This window comes from Mytilus trossulus, chromosome 3 (genome assembly GCF_036588685.1).
Source record: "Mytilus trossulus isolate FHL-02 chromosome 3, PNRI_Mtr1.1.1.hap1, whole genome shotgun sequence".
NCBI lineage: Eukaryota > Metazoa > Mollusca > Bivalvia > Mytilida > Mytilidae > Mytilus > Mytilus trossulus.
In genome coordinates, this window is record NC_086375.1 from 61,163,482 (window position 1) to 61,189,424 (window position 25,943).

General features: G+C 30.5%; 1 protein-coding gene and 1 long non-coding RNA gene across 3 annotated transcripts; one reads left to right on the forward strand and one right to left on the reverse strand.

Annotated features, from left to right (window-relative positions):
* Nucleotides 1-462: 462 nt before the first annotated feature.
* LOC134712022 (thyroid transcription factor 1-like) lies at nt 463-5,358 on the reverse strand. The gene is made up of 2 exons (XM_063573116.1): nt 4,892-5,358; nt 463-1,628 (listed from the first exon to the last, which is right to left on the reverse strand). Exons 1-2 carry the CDS (start codon nt 5,214-5,216, stop codon nt 871-873), a joined length of 1,083 nt encoding a protein of 360 aa, XP_063429186.1. The 5' UTR covers nt 5,217-5,358; the 3' UTR covers nt 463-870.
* Nucleotides 5,359-5,875: 517 nt separating this feature from the next.
* LOC134709606 (uncharacterized) lies at nt 5,876-18,542 on the forward strand. 2 transcript variants are annotated; one of them, XR_010105999.1, is made up of 3 exons: nt 5,876-5,952; nt 17,252-17,323; nt 18,336-18,542. It is a non-coding gene; the product is annotated as an uncharacterized LOC134709606 (long non-coding RNA). The 2 variants fall into 2 exon arrangements; XR_010106000.1 differs by lacking the exon at nt 5,876-5,952 and adding an exon at nt 8,636-8,806.
* The last annotated feature ends 7,401 nt before the right edge of the window (nt 18,543-25,943 follow it).

The following is a 25,943-nucleotide window of genomic DNA, read 5'->3' on the forward strand; positions in this document are numbered from 1 at the left end:
ATTGAGACGCTCAAATATTAACCTATCCTATGTAATTTTAAGTCTGCAAGTAAGACTTTACGGATAAAAAATAGAAATCAACTTGTATAATAGTCAGATTTTAGCCTAATATTGACGAGAAGTATCAACCACTTATATTTGATTGTAGTCAAGTTTTCTTTTAGAATTTTTTGAACTTTTAGACCAAAAACAATTTTTCTCAAAAAATATTAAAGTTTTAGAATGACGACATTTTCCATTTGAAAAAAACCTACAGAAATAATACAATTCCCTGCTGACAAAATTTTATCGTTGGAAAATTGCCTATCATTGAGGAAATAAAACGGGTACTATACTTTTGGGGAGGTTTAGAGTAAAAACCACATTCCGAGTAAATGTATTTTACCAGAATATATATATATATATATTACCAAAACGAAACAACGTCACACATGTTAGATAATATAACACAAATAATAGCACTGAAATTGAATATTTTAATACTCAGTTAAAACTGTCACAGTAAACATTTTGGGCGCGATGACGGCGCCAGCATGTAGTGGGTCACTTCACACTTCCGGTAAAAATTTGAAATGTTGAAATATGTCCCATTCTCACCGAACCATCGGTCAATATTTACAACTGTATTTACAATGTTTATAAAATCCTTTATAATTTATGGCGGTAAGATAAATTTGTTTTAAGAGAGACAGGTTCGTTATATTGTTTTATGACTGTAGTTTCATTGCAGATGACGGCACTCCAAAACTTCCAGATCTAGGTCCCATACTGTATGCACTATGTATGATTATGGATTTTATGTCTGAACTAACTCTGATCATGTCTTTTTCAGAACAATAAATGCAAATTAAATGTAATTTTGGTATTTTATTACCATGTTCTGCCATTTAACATATACGGTGATGACGTCATGCTGTTCCCATTAATGGAAGATGGATAATGAATTCCCTGACTAAGTCCACTATGGCTACTAGAATAAGAGTTTGTAACACAGTGCGTAGGCATCGTCGTCCCAGAGCCTAAAGAGTTCGGTTGAGACAATATTTTAGAATTTGGAACCTGTGGTGAAACGTGTGATCCCGAGGAACCGGCGTGACCAGCACTCATTCTTGATTGAGAATTGTGTTGCACGTGGGAAGTTTGCGTATCTCCAGAATTAGAACATGGTTTCCCATCTTTTACAAGCACAGGTACAGCAACTCGCCTCGGAGAGTGTTGGCTTTGTTGAGAACTTTGACTAGGTGATGAATGTTCCGAGGGCGCAGAATCTTCCTGAGAACTTTCTGGGGAACCGGGTTCACTTTTAATTTTGTCTTTTGATGCTCTTTTGTACTTATAACGATGATTCTGGAACCATATCTTCACTTGAGTTGGCGTAAGATTTATCATACTAGCTAAATGTTCCCTTTCAGGTGCAGACAGGTATTTTTGTTGTTTAAAACGCCTTTCAAGTTCATAAACCTGCGCTTGAGAAAATAGAACTCTACGCTTCCTCCTCTGTGTAATGGGAAACTGCATTCCAGCTTTGGTGTGATCATATCCGCCTAAAGCTGACATATTCATATGATTCATTCCTGAAGACATTGGTGACATAGCACAGGAACTTGGTCCTCCCATTAGTCTTGAAACTAAAATTACAAACATGAAAAGTTTAAGTATAAAACAAGACTAACAATAAAGAATGGTTTATTAAGCTACATATACAGCATCATGCTGTCAAAATTAGGAAGCTTCAGTTACATTTTTGCCTTGAAAACTATTAAATATTATGCAGCGTCCGGCAGATAACGTTAATATCTTTTAGGGGACAACGCAGTATTCTTCAAGGGTATTTGTTTAGTAGTCAAACAAGATAACCTTATGTATTTGGGGCAATCTGAAATATGACACTAGATAAATCTATTTTAGAACTAGAAAAAAGTTCCTCAATAAGTGTTTTCAAACGCATATTTTTTTCCACAAGTGAATAAAAGGTAGTCATGCTATTTGAACCATTTTCCCCTTTCAAGAATATTAGTCAAATAATTTTAATTACATTTAAATTTTGTTAATTGTCCTTTACTAATGTGTCAAATATATCAATAATTTTCCTAGTATATTTTTTATTTACAAGTTGTATAATGACATCTGTAATTTGATCTTAAATAGCATTCTGGCACGTTTTTTTATGAAGACAATATATTGTCAATTAGAGTCTTCGCTGATTCGACAAAACACTTTTGTCTGTAATCCGATTAATTAATCGAAATGAACCCATGAGAATTTAAATTGATGTTAAAACCGACAATAAATAGAGCAACTGATTCAGCCACTACTAATTAGGTATTGCATTCCACTAACGGTTTAAATACTGTTATATTCCCCTGTTATTATCGCCTTAATAGGTAGCAATTTTGTTCGTTAGTTCAACAATAGAACCATCAATTACATTATAAACTGTGTCAATAAATAACCCTGATAATTCTCTACCTCACAGCCACGAATATAATCTAATAAAACTCAGCATACAAATACTGTCAGGAAATTTGTCACACTTATTTAATCATACAATATTTATTGATTATAATGAAATATCATATTTTTACAAATAATTATTTTAAAAGGTTATGCTGGTGTGCACTATTTATCATGATTCTAAATTTATAGAAAGTTATTTATCATATCATTTGTTAAAAATAACTAAAAATCTTGCAATGTGAAAATTTGGTTCGTTTTTAAAGTTTTTATTAATATTGTAAACATATTTTACAGTAATCTCAGAGAATATGCAAATTCTGCATTTTTTTAAAAATATTTTTCCCTTTTTCTTCATAGATATTTACGTTTATTCTTAGAAAATCAAAAACTTTCTTATGTCGATTTTTTTTTTAAATAAAGTCGGGTGTACATTTCATATGTGCTCGAAATTACGCTCAATTTTTTGAAGATTGACAATTACAATTATCAAAGAAAAATATTAGTGTTTAGATCTCATACTTGTAAAAAAGTCCGTGATCAAAAAGTCCGTGATCGTGATGAACATTTCTTCCCCCCCCCCCCCCCCCCCCCATCTTTTTAAAACTCCATGGCATAAATTCTTACGTTGAATGAGGTTTTTTTTAGCATATTTTTTTTAGATTTATTTGTGTCTTTCTAGCCTTTTCGGAAAAAAAGAACATTGTAATATATAATATTTCAGACAAAGTTGTATAAATGATGTATATAATGATAGCTGTTTTACGAAAGTTTTGACACATCACAATGCTTAAACATTTGGTTCCTAGGAACATAAGATGTACGCTATTTCAAACTACAATGCGGATATAAGTGTTTTCAAAAATATAAAACTTCATCATAATAAGATGGACCATGTTTTAAGATAAAGGGAATATTTTTGAAAACATTTGTTTCTTGCGCATTTTATAACTGCAAACTGTATTCATTGCTTAAAAAAGGCACAAATAATACGAGAAAATCGCTCTTAATATTATTTTGAATCAATCATTAAAATAATATATGTTTCAAGATTTTGGGTGAATTTTTATCAAATGTATTTTTTCCTTTTAATTACTGGCAAAAATCATTGCAAGAAACTATAGACAACTCATGCAAGAACAGTAAAATTAGTTTTGACAATTTACAAAATGAGTGTATCGCTAATTCATATATTTCCAGTACTGTTTTAAGTGTCTTGTTTTATGAATAACTTTCAAACGGAAATTTTAGTTGAAATATAATTCCATGGTTTCAAGTTCTACTCCTTTCGCGGTGTACATATACTCAAAGAATATTCTTTTAGTCTCAAATTCATTACTTTTCCAATTTTGATTTAATTTATCATATTACCGATTTTTTTTAAAGAAGTTTTATAAAGAGCATAGAATTATATAACTCTTTTTATAAATATCAGAAAACAAGATCATGCGCGTTTCTTACAATATAACTGAATCCTACAGATCCGATTACGACTGTCAAAGTAGTTGTTGTTACTTCAAATTATAATCTTGTCAAAACAGTCCATTTATATCAATTTCATGTACAATTTTCTTTCATTTTAACTGTGAATGAACTGTGCTTTGTGCCTGTTTAAGTCAATGTAGTTTATTTAGATTTCCTCTGAACGTAAATGAGGTGTATATACTCGAATAATATTATTGTTACTAAATTAACTAACTGGAAGAAATGAAAGACCGTGGTTTTCTAACTTAGAATAGTCCAAACTTATGATAACACTATACTACGTGTTTGTATTTGTTGTGAAGCAATATTTCAAAATCTTAAAATGGAGACAATTTGTTTCAACTTTTGTATTTAAAAAAAAGAACCCCAAATTATAAAATAAAGATAAAATTTCATCCTTAATTTTTATTTATACCGTTTTGAAACGTTCATGTTGCAATTAGCTGACCCCCGTTTAAGTTGAATACACAAGTCAATCTTTTTCCATTTATCATTTCAACAAGAGTGTAAATAAAACTTGAAAACATTTCTTAAAACCGATTAAGTATCTAATGAATTATCAGTAAAAACAAAAACATTTGATAAGTTTTGTCGCAATCTTATCATAAGGAACAAACTTTGTCTGTACTTAATATGAAATCATATTTGATATATATATATATAAATAGTACTTTGCGGCCAAAAATTGTTATACAATGATTAAACGCATTTAAAAAAATCGAAAATCAATTTTGGGAAAGCCGATTGATTTTGAAGATTCTTCAGACCATAATAGTTTAAGTTGGTATCCTTCCAACATTGGAAAGTTATTCAGGATGATACAATATTTTGAACCATCATATTGAGAATCTTAGTTCCACTTCACTTGCCCAAGAGTGTTCTTAAACGTATTTTAAGTACTCAACAAGACTTTCACTGAAGAAAAATAAAAGCTCTTGATATACAAACTTACTTGCAATACGATCAGGATTACTGCTGTACCAGTTTGGAGTACTTCTAGGGTCTCCATAATGTCCGAAGTCTGTCCCATTACAATATTGTGATGCAAAGGACGGAGTGTGATGAGATAGCGGCGGAACATATCCAGTATGGTAAGGATTCGACACAGGAACACTCATGCTTGCCATCTGTGATGAAGAATGTTGTGAATGGTGGTTCCTATACGGAGCCAGGGGTGGTATTGCAGCCTCAATGGTGGTTCTTCTGTAGGTATCTTCAATTGGAGACAATATATCGGTTACTGAAAACGGTGTGGTGTGTTTTGGACTGAGGGACATCACCGTTCGAATTCAGAGTGATTCCTTTGCGTCAGCTTGATGTTTTTAGGTCCTTCAGATATACTTTGTTACGTGAAGGGCCAATCTCGACGGTCAAAAGCATCATCTACAATGCGGACCCTTCAATCTTGACAAATTATGACTGAAAAAGTTAGAACGCATGCGTATACAATATACTGTTATTGACAAAAAGTGTTTAAAGCCCGCCTCTTTATTGATAGGGGTGGTCTACGATAACATGTTGTCACGTGATCCCTACCTGAGAAAGCAGAATCTGAATTCTCGATTAAATTTCAATTATTACATTTTTTCACTATTTTTATCGTTTATCGCAAATTTTGGGTATTTAACATAAAATTTATAACATTTTCAAACCTTAAAATTCTTTGCTGGATTTCTTAATAAAAATGTGAATTATTAATTTATAACAGGAATAACTCTTAATCTTTTGGAATTAAGATAATCCGTTGTTCTTTGATTAACAAGATTTGGAGGCGTGGCAGATTTTTGTCAAGTAGCATTTTGACACAGGTAAATCTACACCTTAGATAGAATAAGAGAGAGAAAAGCATTTGTTAAGTGGTAAACAAGTACCAATCTTATTTTATTTTCATTTAATAAAGTTAAAACATTCTTATTTAAATCAATGATGACAATGCTATTCTTGTCAAAGTATTTTTTATATCCAATTAAAAATTAAGGAAATCTTTTGAAAGTGGACCTTTTGTCATGTGTGGTAAGACCGCACTTCTTTCAATAATGTTTAAACTATATTTAAAAAAGGTATTTAGTTTGATATTTTTCTGTAATAATTTTCAGAGTAAAATAATAATGTCCATACTGAAACGATTATTTTTCAAAAGCTGTAATTTTTATGTCAGCTGAAAGAACGTCTATAATCTAGCCCCGGCTCATTTGAAAACTTATTTTCATTTAGTAAGATTATTTCAAATAGGATTTATTTTTCTGTTAAAACACGTGTAAAAGTTTTCATTTCTAAATAAAGATTTAACACATATCATAATACCTTTATCACATTAATGAAGTAGATTTCAATAGAAAACGGTATGATCCGAGAAAATAAACAAGCTAATCATTGGTCTATTCTTTAAAGTGAGAAACTAACACTGCGACAATTAAAAGCTTTTAATGGTGTCAGAAATGACAATTCGTACGTAAGAAGTATAATATAATAGATATATTGATCACGTACTAATCTCTTTCCTGAGCAGTCTTTTATTTTGTCATTATATTAGAAACTAAACAAAATGTGGAATTAAATATATTTCTTTTTTTTATTCCTACACACACTAATACAACAATCTCACAGTCCTCTTATCTATTTTATATAACTTCTTCTGCGTTTCTGAAATTGTCCGTTTTCCCCTTTCTTTCTCAAATATAGTTTCAATTTCTTAATAGATGTTTACATTCACAAATACGTGAAATACTTTAGAATGGACTTTTTGGTTGGGATATGCGTTAAAATGAAAAATTTGATATTGTTTTATTTATTAATTTATAGTCTATCTTTTTACTTAAACATATATTGAACAAACAGCAAAATGAAAATTATTATCTGTAGAACATTTGTATTTTCGTCATTAATAAATACATACAATTAACAATGTATTTCAACATATTTCACAAGCATGATCCTTTAAAAGAGGCTTTTTGCTTGAAGTTCATTCATATTCGCTTATAAGAACTGCAATCGTCGAACATTTGCTTTTTTAAGGTTAATAATTTATATTCACTTATAAGAACCACCATCATCGAGAATTCGCTTTTTTTTTTTAAAGTCACATGATGTAAATATTCAAGAAAAATTATGTTTTTATAGAGCTTCGGCCAAAGTTCAATGTCAATTTTAAAGTTGCTTTGAAATTTTAGAATATTTACAACAGTATGTCGTAAAGTGTCTGCTCTATTTCATGTAATATATGAGGATCTTCGTTCTCTTTTGCCTTCCAGGGGCAACAAGACTGACATATCTATTTTGTATGAATAAATTTATTTGCTAATCCCTTGCATGCGAAGCTTTTGATGTGTCAAGTTTAAGATTTGCCCTGCTCTCAATTGAAGATCTCAAAATTCAATTTTAAAAACGTTTCCAAATTAAGACTATGTTCTTGTGTGTAATATTCCTCCAGAATTATGAGAATAATATTCGGGTAACTTTTTGATATTCTCATTCCCCCTCTAAAGTTCTACTCTGTTGATCTGGGGGGAAATAATATGTAAATTCTTAATAGAATTGAATAATAGACTTGTTCTTGCTTTAAGAGGGTGTCCATGGAACACCCAGGCAGTGGATGGCACATGACATATTTTGTTTTCCAAATTTTTCATCTCAAATGATTACATATCACAAATTCATTCTTTCCCAAAGTTAAGTTTTGTTTTTTTATTAACTGCAACAAATAAAGAGAAAAAAAAAAATACATAGAAAGCACTGAAAATTCATTGAAAAATGGAGATAACTCTTCATTTTGTACAAAATTTTGTTGCATTGCTAGTTAACTTTAAAATCAGTTTCTGAGCCATCCACTGTTGATTCAAAAATATCTTTGACATATATATCCTTTGTATGATATAAACATTGCAGTGGAATCAAAAATTCAATGAAAAAAATAAAATATGTTGTGCCACCCATATTATAGGATTTGCCTGATGTTTATTTGGACAGCCTCTTAAATGCTAAACAGATTAAATGAATGATATCTTAGTTACAAACAAAAACGATGCCTACATCACCAGACAAAATTACAGCCATATATAGTAGGTTTAATTTAAATAAAGGAATTCATTTTGTTACCATATATTTATTCAAATATTTCTTATTTAAAAAATATTATTTAGGTTTTGGATTCGATGTTGTCAGAAACAAAAAATAAGAGACATATTGTAGTTAAAATGTTTATCTATATTTTTCAGTTTTTGACAGTAATAAAAGTAAACAAGTTTATTTTCTTATATTATCCAATAAATATTTTTCATGAGTGCCTTAATACTTAAGAAAAAAACCAAAAGAGTAGATTTAAGAAATTGTTGCATTTCAACATGGTCGGTGATTTGTTAATTGTGCTGTATATGACTTATTTATTTTCAAAATTTCATTTGTATAGTTACAAAATCAACCAAACAGAAAAAATGACGAACAAACAAAACCAAACAGAAAAATGACAAACAAACAAGCAAGCAAGCGAGATTATTGGAGTAATGTAGCTGCTAACACGTGTATGAAAAGTAAATACAGAAATATGAGCATAAACAAAATTAATTAAGGTATCTTCAAAGACATTGATTTGCATTCCGAGGCAGCAAGGTTACCAATGTAAACTGTGTGGTAATTTGTGTATTGTCGTATGAAATATGACCTGATCTTTCTATTTACATAATTCTTTTAGTTGGAGTAAATTGAAATATAAACCGGACATATTACCTAATTATGTTCACTACATTTTAAGTTGCTTCTATTGAATTGATACCTGAGTTGGATCCGCCGTCACGAAGACGTTTTGTTAACGGACTACTGTGTAAACTGGGACTTATTGGCACAGTACAGCATTAGTACAAATCTTGTTTGAGTAAGTTATTCAAGTAAATGGTGGGGTGGGCTAGTCATCAGTACAAATCAGAACCTCTACAAACATGAAGAAATTCTAAAACTTACGGCAAATATTGCCTTTGTTTCGTTTTGTTATTTTTGTCCGTTTCTAGTTAATCTGTTTGTTCACCTTCTGTGACACTTTGGTCAGTTTAGTAAACATTACGGACAGGTATTTAATTTCCTACCAAGGTATTCTTTAGCCACATACTGAATTAAGAGTTTTATTTATATAGATTTACAACTACCTTGAAAATACGAAGTTGTCAAAAGTAAATTATTCTTTTGAATTTCCCATATTTATCCGTGTTACAATATTCCGTTATAAAATAACCCGTTCATTTTCCCGCCTATATTTACTTACTATAATGACACTAATAAGGGATGAAATACCTACCTTTTAACAATTAAACCTGGTAAAACTTTATGGTCATATAAATAGAGTATATAAACATTTACTTTGATTGTGTATTTCCTTAATAAGTTGGCCAATGTTCGATTATTTACCAGCACTTTAAAGATCAACAGCAGATAAAATTAAGTTCTGACGGCAATATTAACCCAAAAGTTATTGTGAAAAAATATAACGGTCAAGATAATAAAAAGCAATGTATTCCTAATATTAATAACATCTTGCATCTCTGGATAAGTGTAGTATTACGTATTTTTGTATTTGTTGTTGTTGTTGAGTTGTTGAGTTGCTGTCTCATTCACTTAAAACTATTGTTCTATATAGAGCCATATACAAACTTATATCAGACTTATATATTAAGTATCTGTTATGTTGTATTTTCAATTACATCTTCAAACACTATATATTTTTCTAGGATTAATATCTAGTGGTCCAAGATTATGCTTGTGTTAGAGAAATTTGAAAAATATTGTAGGACTGTAAGTTTTATCAAAAAGTGAGGTATAATTTCAAACAAACTGGTCTGGTGGTTTTTTTCTCATATTAGTATAATCATGTTTATAGTCTGAACACTATAATTCTCTTAAATTGTTTTCGAAAAGAAATAAACATCTTTGGTCTAAATATAAAGTGTTACCACGTGCATTACACAAAAAGAATATAAACAAAACCGGATTCTAGCGCCATATTTTTTTTAAACATGGCATCGCAGATATTGCGTGGTTATTTCATACATACGTATATCGGCCTGTATCAACTGAAGTTTCTTACGATGCTTTCTTAGATCATATATGTAAATATGTTTTTTCATATTGAATACGTTCCGTTAGTTTCATTTTTTGGCAAATTACTTTTAACGTTCTTTTTAATGAAAATACCCAAATATTTCTATATTTCATTAAAATTTTATGTGATGCTTTTATGACATTATGACTGACACAAATTTGAGCGTTGATGGTTGATTTTATGATCGTCTGCGAGTTTGACATCCTGTTTAAACTTCCTAGTGTTTACAAACGTGTATTTATTGGTAGGGTATAACGGTAGCACACACCTGTTTCTAACTTTATTGTGGGGTCCGGGAAACTCATATTTACTTTTCCAAAATATTTTATTTTTATGATACGATCACACAAACGACACCATGGCCTGTTATCTTCCTGTGTTATTGCCTCCCTCACAAGATATCAATTATATAAAAAAAACACCATATTTTTAATATTGAAAAAGGAAAAAATATCAACTTGAAGGTGAAGAGTTAAAGATATAACTTGAAATAACTGAATGCCTCTTTTTTTAAATATTGGAGTGTTAGAATGTTGACCGATGCACCTTTTGTACGAAGCGCTCACACCAAAGATGTGCTCAAGGTATATACAATTAAAGCGTATTCAATCTTTGGATAACTTCTGTAATCTGTACTACTTCACTTGCTCTCCTCCAGTCTGTATGATAGTTGAAATTAATTTATGTTCTCAATCCATAAATTATTGTCACTATTTATTCCTGAATCCCTAAACAGTCAGCTTGAATAAAGGCAACAGTAACTATACCGCTGTTCGAAAGTCATAAATCCATTGAGAGAAAACAAATTCGGGTTACAAACTAGAACCGAGTGAAACACATCAACTATCAGAACGAAACAACAAAACAACAGAAACACCTAAGTAAACAAAAAACAAACGACAATGCAACTCACACAGAAACGAACTATAAGATAACAACTGCCATTTCCTTACTTGGTACATGACATTTTAAGAAAAAACGGTTGGTTGAACCTGGTTTAATGGCTAGACAAACCTCGCGCTTTAATGGCAATGTTAAAAAAATCTTACAAATTTACCAAAATGCCCCCTGTGATTTTTTTAACATGTAATATTTCTATGGTTTACCGTTTCTTAATATATTTTACAATGATAATGCGTGTATAGTCATTATCAAATGTAGTATGCAATTTGTTGATATTATTCTGCATTTTGGATATTGCCGTAACCCTTTTATTCAATTCTTGTCTAATAACTTTGCAAGTAAAGAAGAATTGCCATTAGATATTGTAAATGTTTGGCAGATGTGCAAATCGGAAACTGTAATTTACAAGATAAACAAGTATGGTGACAAAATAACAGACCAATTTTACTTAATTAACACCCAATTAACATACAGGTACACATTTTGAGATACGTGTTTTATTGTTTGTTATCTTTAGTCATTTCAGACCTGACATCCAGCCATATATAGAATGTCACATTTCGGAACTCTCCTCATGTTTCCATTGTAAATCACTCTGAAAGTTTGAACACCTAAAGTTAATGAAAATGTTTTTATGCACGATCAACAAACTATGGTACAAAAAAGAGAAAGGAAAATTTTGAATAAAAATTAATGTTTATGATGTTATTTATTACTTTATTACAATAAATGAAATATCATTACATTGTGGTATATCATTATTATATTTACATGTGGTATTAAGATCTATTTGAATTTACTGTATATTCGTGCTAGAGCGTTTGTTTTACATAATTATGTGTGGAAAGATGAAATAATATTGTTTCCATTTGTGGCCTTTGAAGTAAACCGCTTCTTGCAGGTGCGAATGAAATCAAGATATCTCCATAATGAACATAGTTTAAATAATGTTAATATTTTCTTAAATTTTCGTTTGTTCCAAGTTCGGTTCCCCATAGGCTGACACAGGTGTAACACCTTTTAATGAATTACTAGTTTCTTGTGTAACTTTATTATAATCAGTAACAAAAATATTAGGGGCAACAAGTATACTGCTCAGTTGGCCATTAACTTTACTGTTTTACTGAAATGTACTGTTATATTGTATATAGTTCTAGAGTAACAAGGGGTGTCTTCAACTAAATACTTTAGATTATCTTCAGAACTATGATTTATCTAATATGATGTTAATATTCTTTATTAAAAATATACAAATTACATTATAATATCACTATACAGTATACTCAAACAACAAATCTTAACTATACTAGTTTATAAATTATATGATAAAAATGAAAATGGAATACTGGTAATTTTAGAGCAATACGAACGTAGTCATTATTGTTTTTGCCATTTTTTTGGTTTTAATCTGTATTTTTCGTGCCATTACACTAACACAAACATGCATTCTTAAAAAAAAGATATTTATTTTCATTGAATTTTTGTGAGTAACATATTTGACTGTTTTGCCTAAGATACCATACCAGACAGAACGGATTGTCGATATAGGTCAATGAAGAAGTCGCTCCTTGTATATATCTGTCAAAGATTAAACTGAAAAAGATTAGCTTAGATATTTACTTTGATTTCACTTAATCGAGTAAAGTGCGAAAAAAATATTTAATTTATTATCATATGTCACCAACGCTGACAAAATCTACACGAACGTGTCCAATATTTATTCAGATTAGGTTTATACATAAAATATATATTTTGACAAAGGTGTATTAATATGTATCGTAGGTTTATAAGGCCATTGTCCAGAGAAAGATTATAACGCATGAAAACTAAACAGGCTCGTCTAACTAAAGTGTCTCATAATGGTTCAAAGATATATCTTAGTCGTGTAAACTATGCCGTTCTCTGAAAATGACATTATTTTCGAATATTAAAAAATATTATCACTATTTTAAGATAGCAAATAAGTGCTTTAAATTCATTCAAACAAATAAAAATACTGATGAAATTATAGATAAAATAGTGAAAATGAAAAAAAAACGAACGGAAGAAAGGAGTAGGTCCGGTAAGGGCCGATTTTGGCCTCAATTTTCAAGTTCATCTGACGAAATATTGTAGACACTCTTTAAACACTTAAGTGGCTATTTCAATTGATTCAATTAGTTTTTGTGAAAGATTTTAACTGATTAAGTCATTAAAAACGCTCCGATCCAAGCTTAAATGTGAAAAATCTATCAAATTTGCCAAAAATCGTCACTTTTCAGATGGTTTTTGTCAAAAATGAAAGTGGCCGCATCCGTGTTCATCCTCAACCTTTATATATATTATGTATTATCATCAAATACAACTTACATTTCAATATTATGAATGAACACGAATGCGGCCACTTTCATTTTAGACAGAAACCGTCAAATTTTTTACTAAAATGCTAAAATTGTGAAGATTTCAGTAATTTAGCATGACTTTATGATGCTAGTACCCGATATATGTGCGTTGTATTGTCAAAAACAGCCCATATTTATGTAGCAGAATCATTCTACTTTCAAAAAAATAGTTTAACGATTACATTATCACTATTTTGTAAAACTGCTATATTTTGGGGCCAAAAAGGGGTCTTACCTTTGAAGAAATAAAACAACATTAAAGCCATCAACATCAGACCAAATTATAACTGTTTCGTTCTTCATACACATGTTATTAGAACAGAGGCAAGGAGATCTTAGATATAGACAGTCTTATAATTTCTATTGACATGTGTCTGGTATTTCATGCTTTCAATTTTATAAGCATTTAACTGTTTACATTTCAAATTAAAGTATTTTTTCTGTGCGAAGACATAGTTTTGCAGATAGCTGCAAACTGTAAAGGAGCCCTAATTTTAGAAGGGGGTTAGAACATTTTAATGTATTAAGAACATTTCTCCCAAATTTTATATATACTATAAAATATTTCACTTCCCAAACCTCAGTTAGCACCGAGCGACGAAGGTTATTTAAATATCATACTCGTGCTCACTTATATATCAGTATCATGTTTGTAACATAACATTGTAATTGATGGATAACATATTCTTTGCTGCGCTAGAAATTCGTTTCTCTATCTACTTTTTTAAAATGGTTCTCCGGGTAACAATATAATACTTTAGAACCTTCATATAGAAACTGTATCTACACTTCACGGGGCATGCAGCGAGCAAGTGCATGTATATCGAATATTCAGAAGAACCTGAACACAATATACAGTGTAGGGACGGGAATCATCATATGCTTTATCAAAAAAAGCAATGCAATTAAAAAATTTATACTGGGTTTCTTGAGACAATAGCATCACATTCTGTGAAAATTTTCTATTTCAGAAACAGAATTGTTAATTAAAATTTGTCCTCGTACAACAATAGAAGCACACATGACTTTTCTGCTAATGAATTTAGTTGTGTCTTTCATTTGTCATACTAGTTTTGTTAAAAAAAAAATGACTAATTTATACTTTTGCTGAAGGTCTCTGATTTCGGAAAATAAATTGTACTTTTTCGTATCCTCGCATTTATTTCTAAAAACTGCTTTGAATATTTTAGTATTTTTTTTTTAGCTTGAATGATCATAGAAAAAAGAGAATTATAAAGATACTGCATAACAACGAAGAAGGGCACGTTGATAACAGTTGAACAACCGAACAGTGTTATGATGGAATCATTATAATAAATCATATACAAAACAAACTGAAATTTTTTCCGTTTACAATTTACATTTACAACTATACAGGTTATGTTTTTTTGTATTAATTCATGTTATAGATATAGGAAGATGTGGTGTGAGTGCCAATGAGACAACTCTCCGTCCAAATAACAATTTATAAATCAACACGGAGCCTTGGCTCACACCGAACAACAAGCTATAAAGGGCCCCAAAATTACTAGTGTAAAACCATTCAAACGGGAAAAACAACGGTCTAACTATATGTCTTTCTGTGGACAAAATCATCTTTATGATAGGCATTAATTTATCAATGAGGTGTCGAGGTCGCATGCTGATATAAATTTTGTTTTGCTTGACGTACAGCCTGTTCAAACCCTTCGAACTGACCTGTAAACAATGTATGATGTTCAAGATGTATTCGTTTATTTTTGTTTAGACCATAAGGTAAAAGATGCTGCATGGTTACGATACTGCACAAATTGGAAAACATTGACTGAAGATTTGTCTAACGATATTGATGAAAGTTGATTTTTCGGCGAATTTTATGGAATAATATATGTTTTGAAACATATTTTCGCACAACAAACGGCCTTCGTCGGTGTCAATCTTTTGTTCCAAAATGCAATATGAATGTGTGTCTTTTAACGACCTTGACTACCCCTGAAGATTTGCACGGTCGGTAATGCAACCCGAATTTTTTAGTGCGTTCGGCAGTAATTTTGATAGTTATACATTAAACAAAACTCAATAGTTGATGCGTAGGTGCGTAGTTGTCAAACACACACTATTTTTAAATAACTCAAAAAGTCAATACTGACTATTATACTGAACACATGAGTGCGTAGTCATCAAGCACACTATCTATGTTATATAAAGTGCCGAGAAAATCAACCTAACAACTTCCTCCCCGAGTAGGACTGGAACCTGTGCTTTTCACTTCTCACTTCTAAGACACACGTAAACATGTATATCGAATCCATTAATATCTTTATGAGAAGTAACAATGGTTGGAGTCTCATTCTGTAACGGTTTGTTATGTTTGGATTTTTACTAGTGACTACAGTAAAAATCATGAAGTACGAAAAACAGATATCTATTCCAAATAATTTTTAAAAGTAACATAGTTTTCTTACATAGTCAAGCCATTCAGCATTCCCTGTCCAATAACAGATATAAGAGACCCTCCTTAAAAAATCTTATACTGTATTATATATATTATGTAAGTGGTTGTAATGTTAGAATTGCCAAGTGGTTTTATTTTAATATGACGCTTTTTTGCCTGATTCTTTAACAAGTCTCAGGTAAAAGATGGAAGCATATCATATAGACCGTTCACTTAAAGTACTTAAATACCTATATTTAGTACTAGTGAATGTGTGTGGTTTCAATGAACTTCTCCAAATAAAAAACCGGATAAATCACACAATAAGGATCTTTACACAAATTGTTCTCTTCTTCTCACCTAAATATAATATGATCAAATCATTAATTATCAACCATTTATAGTGTCAATTACCATCAAGGAGTTAATAGATCTATTTAGTACACTTCTTAACAACAAGTATATGATACACCCTTCACTACAACTTTTCAAGCACACTTGCTGTTGCGACAATATTTAAACAAATTCCTTACTCAAGTTACCTCACATTTCTATTACTTCTCTCTCGGGATTGTTTTCCCGTACTTATCAACTCTGGTGGTCGGAAAGGTGCTATGGCTGCCGGATGGTGCAATTTTAAATTACATTTGACATCTCTGTACGTATCAAATAAAAACGAAATTATTTAAGTAATCAACAGTTTGCAAAGAACACCCCTAGGAAATAGAGATTTCACAATAAGAAACTTTTCAAAAAGACTTTTTCATAACTGTACAAAGGAAACACTGACAAGGGTCAAATAAACGTATACAAAACGCCCTAACACGACCTTTCCAATCTACGTTTTGAAATTTGATTTCTGAGATGAAAGAAATTGTACCTAAGTTTAGTCATGAACAATAGGAGAAAAGCTCCGGGTTATGCTCAAGAAATAATATACGAAAAAAAATCAAGAGGGAAATCTTTGTTCATTAATATTTTTATAATTAAACTGAGACGTAATTAAAAGGAGGATAAAATATCAAACGATATTTAATCTTAAAATTTAAATTTTAAAATTTAGAATAGTTCAAATGAAGGAAAAAAGAAGTTACGAGCTCATAAGAAGTTATTAAAGGTTAAAATACAGCCTCTCTCTCTCTCTCTCTCTCTCTGACACGACACTACACACATTTTTCAAAAGTTGAGGAAAATAATAGATAGCAACAAGCCACATGTGAAAGCAGGTTTTTTATTTCTATATTAAACATTAAATATGAATTTACAGGAACAAAACAAAAATTACCGTACATCGCTACTAAACTACGATTCTGTAACAGTCAATTACTGTGAGCAGGGAAGTAGCAAAAACTTTACTGTACATCTCTATTTTATTACCAGCAGATCGTGATATTGAATGTCATATTTAACATACAAGTTTAATGTTTAACAGAACAGTTTCTTTCCATCATTCTACGCATTTCACAAATCTGTCCCAAAACACTCAAATCTTACCACTTCAATTTTTAAGTTTGAAGCATTTCGTTGCAGGTCTTTTATGCATTTGGCTTTGAAGCGGATTACGAGCCATTTTGCACATCTGATTCAATCTACTCTACACAGGTAACATTTTAATTACAAAATTATATTTTAGAAATAATTACAGTTTACGGACAGATAGATATGTTTACATATCATTTACCTCAGAACACTTAACAATATCATTGATTATAGCATGAGAGTTCTTGTATTCTCAAGTAAGTGTACTAGAAGTATACTTCTGGTACAGTCTATGACCCGTGACATGAAGAATACAAGCAGTACACGCCCACTTTAAGATCGCACACACCACCTCTCAATAAGCATTAAATACTTTATTATGATGTATAAAAGAAAGCTTCTTCTTGAAGTTTTGTTACGTTTAAATTGTTTAAATTGCCACAACCTACTTCAAAGAGAACTTGATGGTTGTCTGATAGAAGTTTTGACAGTTTTTAAGGGTTTTCGAATAAAAGCGATATTTCTGATTTCTTTTTGTCCCCAGTGGTTATAATCAGTCAAATATTCCATTTTTCGGTTTTTCTATTAAAACAGTAATTTTAAAAATGTGTTCCGAACAATTTGTTTTCCGAAGGAAGCGTATATGCTTGTAGCTATCTATATTCCGAGAGAGAGCCAAATCGATAATTGTCGAGATCTGTCGTTATCGACTTACAGGAGATCATTATCGGGTACTTGTACAGCGAAGTTTGTGACCATGATGTCAGTTTGTGTCATTAAAATGTTTTGTTATATGGATGAAGTTAGTATGAAGACTAATTGCTTCCTGTGGATATGTCAGTCAAATGCTTTTTGTACAGACTAATCAATGCTATCATAGTTGTCTCACCAAGACATTTATAAGATATTGATTGGTCAGTTTGATTAAGGAATCTAACATCAAATTATGGTCATTTCAAATATTGCATTTTCGATTTTTTAAGAGAACTGTAATTTAAAATGGAAAAGTGTATAGGTAGCAAGCTTGGAAGGATTTAGTCAGTTAAATTTCCAAAAGAGCTCATGTTGTGTCTTTGTTTTATTAACCATGTCGTAAGCATATTTGTTTGTTTATTTATTTATTTCTTAATTGCAGAAATAATCTACATCTACAACTTGATAAACATAGAGACATGCACTGATGTTCAATGATTTCTCCCACCCGACTGTAAAATGGGAACCGGGAAGTAAAAATACAAACCCACCTCAGGTCGGAATTAAAACATCAAATCGATGGCTCGTCAGAAGGTAGAGTTTTGCGCTCTCCGCACTCTTTTTATTTATAGTTGCTGCTTATCAGGAAAAAAATTACAGAGATCATTGTAACTGGGTTTTTCCTAATTTATTATATATGTCTGTCAAGTTTTTCTCGTTAATAATTGAACCGAATATACGTCTTATTACTTGATTTTTCAATTGCCATATTTTGTGACGTTCGTATTGCTAAATCTTTAGGTTTTTTTTTGGTGAAGTGTTAGACTTTTGGTTTTAATCATAATGTTTGTATTATTCTTTGTTTAGACTTTTATCTTAAACGGGATATTTTCATAAGTTCAGTATTCCTGTCATGTAATGTTGTCATTTTAGTGGTATATTTAACATTGCCATAAAAGCGCAAGGCTTGGCTAGCCACAACACCAGGTTCAACCCACCATTTTTCTTAAATTGTCCTGTAACAAGTCAGGAAAATGATAGTTGTTATTTTATGTAGTTCGTTTCTGTGTTTTTTTCATTGTCGTTTGTTTTTGTTGCACTTCAGTGTGTCTGTTTCGTTGTTTTTCTCTTATAGGTGACGTGTTTCCCTTGATTTTAGGTTGTTACCCGGGTTTACTTTCTCTGAATTGATTTACGACTTTTGAACAGCTGTATTCCACTGTTGCCTAAATATTTAGCTTGCGATTGAAAAAAAAGAATGTAAAAAACAATTATAAACATCTGATTCCTATATCACGATTGGGAGATTAATGAGGCAGCCTTTTTAGTTTATAGTTGCAAAGACTCAGTACTCTATTTTTCTATCGTTGGTTTTAATTACTATTCAATGGTCATAGCCACTTTTGCCTTAGTATTCAAATTTTGTACCTGACCAAAATAAAAACTATAAAAAGTGACCTATAAAGTAGTATTAAAACATATACAAAAAAATGTACCGTTACTTGTATTTAACAAGAGACCGGAAAATCATCTTGTTTACAGAAACTTGAGCTTCTTCAAGTATTGACATGAAAATTACCTGCTGGGATAATGAAAATTTTAAATGATTTTAAATTTATATTAGTTTGCATATTCAGGAACTCCGTAACGTGATATAACAATTGAAAAATTTAACAAACAAGAAACGGTAAAACGTAAACAAAACAATAACATTAAGCAGCCACCGGCAGATGCCACTTCCTTATTAACTTCTGAACATCACAAACTGTCAACATTCTGACACACATATATATGCAAAATTAAAAGACACGTGAAATGACTAAATAACACTTCTAAATCACAATTAAGATCTTCTTTGTTAACTCTCAATATTTTATTCTTCTCCTCTTGAAGAAAAATTGCCACTTATTATTTTGCTTAAACTTGAAAGTATGATAAACAAAAATTATACTGACAAGCACTTTATTTGAATAAGCCTATTTCTTGTGTTAAAACACGTGTAAAATGATCAAAATTGCGATACAGCGTTTCCTATCACACAAACTCAGTTCTAAATACAATTCATATCGACCGGAAGCTGGGCTTTCAAACAGGCTATGTCAAACAGAAATAAAGTTACATTGATGATGATGTGTTTTGTTTGTTTGTTTACTACACCATTATATTATAAATTATAATTGCATTTATATTTCTCTGATGCATTAAAAAAACATTGTAAAATTGTATATTATATAAGCTGTATTGCTTCTGAATAAAGTATTATTGTTATCATTAATATGCATCAACAGAATTTTAGGTTACATCTATTCTATTAATATAAAACATGTAACACAATTGTTGTCATCTATTTTCCCGACAATTTAAGCTTAATTGCATAACTAGACTAAATTGGCCAAAGGACTTTCCCTAACTGCTTAAATTTTAAAACAGGTTACTTTACATAGATTTCTAAAATCAAAGCGCGTGGATATTTGTAAATTTTAAATACAAAATTGCGGATGCAGGTGATACACGAAACACGTCCGGTGATACTTGTTGTTATAATAAGGCGCATGCCTTGAGTGTTTTCATCTTTTGCAAATTAAGGTAGTATATTAGCTTAATTTCACTCTTTATAAACTCAAATATGGAAACTGATATTCTGTCATACGAACGAAATCGGTAGAGATAATGCCAACCGCAAAACTGTAGTAACAAATTGGCCAAATCAGGTGATTTTCCTTCTTTACCCAGCATGCATAACGTATGGTTCTAGCATTGCTTAATCGTGCGTGTTTATGGTTTTGTAATTCTATGGGAAAATATGAAGCCTTGTTTAGTCTAGATAATTTAAGATAATTTTTAATAAGACAATAAAGATTCCTCGAGATTTGTTACTTATTTTCATTGATTTTGTATACATTGAAAATTGTGCATGAATGTATTGATTTTAATTGGCATTGAGATGGTGGATAAATCATTTTAATATTTCTGTTTTGAAATTAATTGAAGAAATAATTTAAAATCGGACACATTTTACGAAATATTAAAACAACTATGTGAACAGTCCTAAAAGGAGTTTTACTGAAATGTCCTTAATTCTTTATTTTGTGTTGTTTATGTTATTGTGTATATATATGTCTGATCAAATATGTGACACTATAATAAATTAAATCATTATTATTATTATTATCTTAATATAGAACCAATGACACGAATAATGGCTTTATGTTTTGGGTTAATTGCGTCTACACTATTGAAGAGACTTTACTGCCTTTTTTATCATTCTTGTTGAGCTCGATTCACTGGCAAAAGTCTTCTCTAGCCAGATTTAATTCAATCCAATACTTACAGCTCAAAAAATTGAGTAACAAGTATTTATTCATTTATTCCAATAAAAGGTTACGGTTGTATACTCAGTATTAACTTAAACATTTTAACCAATACTTTCGTTTTATTCATATAATGCCATGCAATACACTAGAAAAATATTGTATCATCATGTCTCTCCTTTAAAAAGATTAAATATCTGACACAAAAATTGTTACCATAGTTAATAATTTCGAAAGATCTTTGACATTTCCTATTTTCTCGTATTTTGTTAGTGAACACTCGCCTGCAAAGTAGCTTTCGGAGTAAATACTGTTTGCATTATCTCTCAATTCATTGTTATATTTCGTTGTTTCATCCTCTATTTGAACAGCGTGGCAATTAAATTCGGGAAATTCACAGGAAATATTCCACTCCAAACTTTATGACAAATGTCAATAATTTGTGTAATATTTCGTTATCTAGGTAACATTAGATAAGCCGTTGTCAGAAGTAAATTTGCTTGCAAACGTCATTTTGTGCTGCAGACGAGAGTTTACAGCATAATGTCTGCCACGTGCTTTAGCAGATGTTCAAATGTGATTAACTAAATGCTCTGATAAGACAAATTCTTGACCAAATATGAACATAACTATGACCTTTTGAACACATTGCACAAACTATAAGTTTTAAATGCCTTGTATTTAAAACTGGAAAATATGATGATTTTATTCTCATTAATTAATAAGCAGTGTGTGACCTTCATTTATTTGTACATGTAATTATGACTCATTTAGTATCAAATAGAGTACAGAGGTAGTAAAGTTTCCACTGATTCCAACCCCTTTCCCGAGTTTTGACGGTTTCAGCGCAATATTGCTAAGATTCGCTACATGAATGTAATTAAACTGGAGGTTGTAACGTCGTAATGTTTTGGTTTTTTTTCGCTTGCAAGTTATATTTTTTTTAAACCAAAGGCGCATATAAAGAAAATATATATTGCGTCTCTCGGCACATTCATTTGAAAATATTTTTGGTAAGGTATATCCTTTTCGGCAAATATTCAGATTCATCTTTACTTCATTGATTGTTTATCCTGTGGGTGAAGAGAATTCAAAGTAAATTAAGCCATTCTTGTATGGTTTGTTTTTAAAAGAAATTTAATAATTCGCAAATATTTATAGTTAATGAAAACTCTATATGCCTTCTAAAGATTGAAGGCATTATCATCGGTATCATTCTTTATCAACATTTCAACGAATCAAGCGAATACTTCTATAATTCGACAAAAATATCTTCTTTATTATAATTTCCTAAAGCTTAAGTTGGTTTGTCTCATTAGTTCATGTCGTCCTAAATCAGCCATTTAAATCATATACCCAACAAAGACATGACCCTATCCAGGTCACCTTTACTACCCAAAACACAGTATACATCGGTATGCATCTCGGATCAGACTAGTAAATCCGATAATTTGATCTTTATCTTGAAGGACCATCAAAAAGATAAATCGTAAATATCTCTATTGTCTCCTACAGTCTAATTTTCTGCTGTTCTTCATGCTGTGAATCGTCTCTCGAGAATCTAAATTGAATGGATAGTATTGTAATATTTGTAAAAGATAATGTTCAAAACATCTTAATTCTAATTTTAATACTGTAATTTCGTTTGTTTCCAGTCTACTTGATGTTTTGAACAAAGATTTTAATTTTGGCTTACATAGTTGTAGACATGTAACATAGTCAGTATATACGTTGTTCATAATGGTGTGTCTACAAAATGTTATATAAACCAACCAGAAATTAAGATTGTTATCTGTTTTATACTGAATCATCCCATATTTAAGCCTGAACATTTTACATGCATGTATAGAATAAACACTGAAAGGTCATTTATTTACTACCGTGAATATATATTTCTATGATCAATAAACTTTTATTACACACACAATACAAAAAAGTTGTCCACGATATTTGTTCTTTAATATTCTACATCATTTTAGATGTTATAAACTTGTGATATATTCGGAACAAGATTCCAACAAAGAAACAAAATAAGCGTCGTAACTCCTTTTTGTGTTATTCACTCTATCCCTTGACAAAGACTGTTAGACTTTTAACTTTGCTCATTTATGGTATAGTACAACATGGTAAGATGTAATAGTTTAACTTTCTTGTACAGTTGGTACTTACATGATTAATAGTTCGTTTTTATGATGTTTTTGGAACAGCTTCACTTTTGCAGTCTCTTTGGTTTCCAGTACACCGAGTAAAGGATTCCAGTGAAAAATGTGCTGACAGAACAGGTAAAATTAAAAGGTGTAAAAACAAAGAGACGACACACAAATCTCTTTCTCGCAACAACTAAAACAAACCCGAAAGAAAATGGACAGAACGTTTAGACTGTAAATCTGTCGTTTGTTGTCTGTAATGCAATGTTGGACATATACCGGAGGAGGGTTAGAGACAATTTCCCTTGAATACATTTCCCACTAGATGGGTCTATTAAAAACTGTTGTAAGTATTTAACCTAACTGGCGAACTTTTCATAGTACCTAACCTCACTGAAAAACTTTTTATAGTACTAAAGCTAACTGATTTTTATACAGTACTAAAGCTAACTGATTTTTATACAGTACAAAAGCTAACTGATTTTTATACAGTACTATAAGCTAACTGATTTTTATACAGTACTATAAGCTAACTGATTTCTATACAGTAATAAAGCTAATTGCACAACAGCTTCATTTGTGTCATTACATCGGAAATATAGGTATATATATTTGCATTTATGTTTCTTTTGGTGGGATTCGTGTTGTTTATTCTTTAGTTTTCTACGTCGTGGCATGTGTACTTTTGTTTGTCTGTTTGTCCTTTCATTTTTAGCCATGGCGTTGTCGGTTTATTTTCGATTTATGAGTTTGACTGTCCCTCTGGTATCTTTCTTCCCTGTCTTATAGACAACTTAATTCATTTGGATTGAAACAATAATTGGTTTATTTTTTTTTCAAAAATTTAGTAGCGCTTCATAACTTTTTTGTGCTTATGGATATACATTAAATTGTTGAAAAAAAGAATATCATGTAGACACAGTCATATTCAAATTTAAGTATGTTCCACATACAATTTTCCGATTTTAGACCATTTGAGTGAAACAAATACATTTTTAAAGTTATTTGTCCATTAAATGCAGGATTCTTACAACAAGAAACATGCCAAAATTGGAGTCATAGAAAGTATAGAATAGAATAGAATAGAATAGAATATTTTTATTTCCCAAATTACAGGGCCCATAAAGGGCATAAAATCAGATACAATTGATTTACATAATTAGTAACAACAGCAATAATAGAGGCATATACATATATAATTGGAATATAAGCATTGGTCAGAATCAAGCTAAAACCCACATATATATTGTGAATAAAAGAATAATAAAATTACATTATACTTGCATATGTATTTATTGTAATTTACATTGGAGTTTAGTATATTTGTGTTTTAACTTTTTGCGTCATAACAACTGTTTGGAAAATGCAGATCATCCGTTTTTAAAATTTCATTGAAACCCAAGAGTTTAATTTTATTTAAACGATTTAATACCACATGTAAATATGTCAGAATTATTATTATTAGATTAAATTTCTTTCGAGGACCACTATTGTAAATACATGTCGACAAAATCACAATAAATTACATGTTTTCGGCAGATTTGCAACATTTATATATATAAATTGAAGTGTGATTTAAAGCTGCCGTTGTATATGAAATATTGATGTTGAGCAATAAAGAGGTTTATATTTCAAGTTTGTTTCGAAGGTGTCAATGGTTCTTTACCTTCCTCTTGAAGATTGAAGATGATATAAATCTCGTTTGAATTATTATATTTGCTGAATGCCATGTAATTTATTTCTTCTTGATAGCATTAACATAGTCATTCATATTTCGGTGGAATGTGCACTATTATTGAAAGCAGTTTTAAAAATGTGTTAACGGCCTATTTTTTGTAGACCAATTTTGGATGTAATGTCGAGAGAGAATTATTATACATGCAAATAAATGTTATGCATTTAAATAGTTATTCATGTAATAAATATTTTGTTCACACTATTTTATCTATCTATGACAAGACAAAAAATATTTCGACAAAATTGAAATTATTATTCTCTTTTATCCTTGCAATCCCTCACTACAAACAGTGTTCGCATAGATGTTCTGTTAAACCCACGAATGTGATATAGAAGAAAACTTTCGCTCGAAAATTGAAGAAAATATATGCCCATTTTCAAATGTACATATAAAAATGATAATTGGTTTTTTTTTTAAATAATCGAGCACCTAGTTCATGTTTGTTAATGATATTTTAAGAATAAAAGCATACCACATAAAGTATCAACAAAAGATATAGTTCATACTGTGCATAGATAACTACAAGTTAACAATGGAAAATATTACGAATACGTGAATGAAACAATAACATAACAACGCAATAAAATCAAAGAAATGTCTACAATTTGGTAAAGTTTATACTTATCAGTTATTAAAAGGTTGTGGTAAAACTTTAGATATGATATTAACAAATATAAAAAAAAATGTGGTATGATTGCCAATGAAACAACTTTTCACAAGAGACCAAATGACACAGATATTTAAAAACAGCCATAGGTTACCGCACGGCCTTCGATTGAATATGTCGACAGCTCTCTCACGAGCACAAATTTTAAACCCTAACTGTAAATACTTTAAAAGGGCATACACTACAA